At 42.4% G+C, this 1,390-nt stretch overlaps 1 protein-coding gene across 1 annotated transcript; it reads left to right on the forward strand.

The window, feature by feature from the left end:
• Positions 1-307: 307 nt before the first annotated feature.
• On the forward strand, positions 308-694 carry O0I10_013253 (uncharacterized protein; the record flags this gene model as incomplete). Its single annotated transcript, XM_058493054.1, has 1 exon — positions 308-694. One exon carries the CDS (start codon positions 308-310, stop codon positions 692-694), a length of 387 nt encoding a protein of 128 aa, XP_058336180.1.
• Between the last annotated feature and the right edge of the window lie 696 nt (positions 695-1,390).

Here is a 1,390-nt window from a genome sequence, read left to right on the forward strand (position 1 = left end):
ACCATGGCTCAGGTATGTATGACTCTCATGCTTTTTGGGGACCTTTGCTGAAACGCCTACCATTATTATTTAGAGGGACCATTGCAGAGAGCTACTTGTCTTTTGGTGCTTTGGAGTTTACAAGATCACAGCTATGATTGCTAAGTATTGTTGGATGAGTTTGGACAATTGTTTATGGTGCATCTTTTATAGGTGAATCATGTCATTCATGGGGAAGCATTTATGTCTTTTGGTGGTGTCAACCTTTATTGCGCCTCGGGTGGTTCGTTACCAAGCAACGGGCGATTTCTCTGGAGAATGTCAGCCAATGCAAGTCTCTTGTGAGTGGGTTGTATCAGCAACAAACAACAGCATGCATATCTTTGGTGCTATATCAACCCTCATCCCATTATCTGGTGCTTCCCATTATCTGCAATTTGGTGAACCTCCAGAAACAAAGGTCTCTTATCGATCGATCATCATGTCAGCAGCAAGGAACAACTTGTATATCTTTGATATCAGCAACCTTTCTATCTCTTGGTGGTTCTGGTTATTGGCGATTCCTTTGATGGATCTCTACAATTATACATGTCTTATGGATGGATCATGTCATCAACAAGCAATGAGAACCCGCGTTGACATCTTTGGTGTTGCCAAGGTCATTCATGCATCTCCTCAAGGCATTCATCGTCCAGCTGCATTCGATTTCCAATGAAAAACGATTGCCATTCACATCGCTCTTTAGCCATATGTACGTCACTCCGCAGCTAGGATCTGGTTTGGGCTTTTCGATGCACAATGCTTTCTCGATTTGCATGTGGTCTTGGGCAGCAAGGATTGTCTCGTTGTCTCTCTTTGTAAGGGCTCTTCGGCATCATGTAAGTATGCTATCTTTGGTGGTACCAATATTACTCAACCTTCTCACTGCATATGCCCATAAAGTATCGTTCCATCGCTTTCAAGCCGAGTACCACCGTAGCGGGCCTTATCAACAAGCGGACGATTGCAAAGCATAGGCTTGATTTGGATACCAGCAGGATTTCATGCATATGGCTATCATTGGTAAATAGTGATCCGTTCATCTTTTCCACGCTTACCAACCTTCTCTTTCACTGTAGTATGTGGGTTATTCAGCAAGCTACTTGTCTTCTGGTCCTTTGGAATTTTCATGGATGAAGCTGTCATTGAATGTCGACATGTTTTCGTGCGTATAACTATCATTGGTAAATGGTGATCCGTTCATTTCTTCAACGCCTGCCAACCTCCTCTTTTATTATAGTACGTTGGCTATTCAGGAAGCTACCTGTCTTCTGGTCCTTTGGAATTATCATGGATGAAGCTGTCATTGGTAAATAATGATCCATTCTTTCTTTCTTTCAATGCCTACTAATCTGCTATATTATCTGAGCTA

This window comes from Lichtheimia ornata, assembly GCF_029851405.1.
Source record: "Lichtheimia ornata isolate CBS 291.66 chromosome Unknown scaffold00365, whole genome shotgun sequence".
In the NCBI taxonomy this organism is placed as follows: domain Eukaryota; kingdom Fungi; phylum Mucoromycota; class Mucoromycetes; order Mucorales; family Lichtheimiaceae; genus Lichtheimia; species Lichtheimia ornata.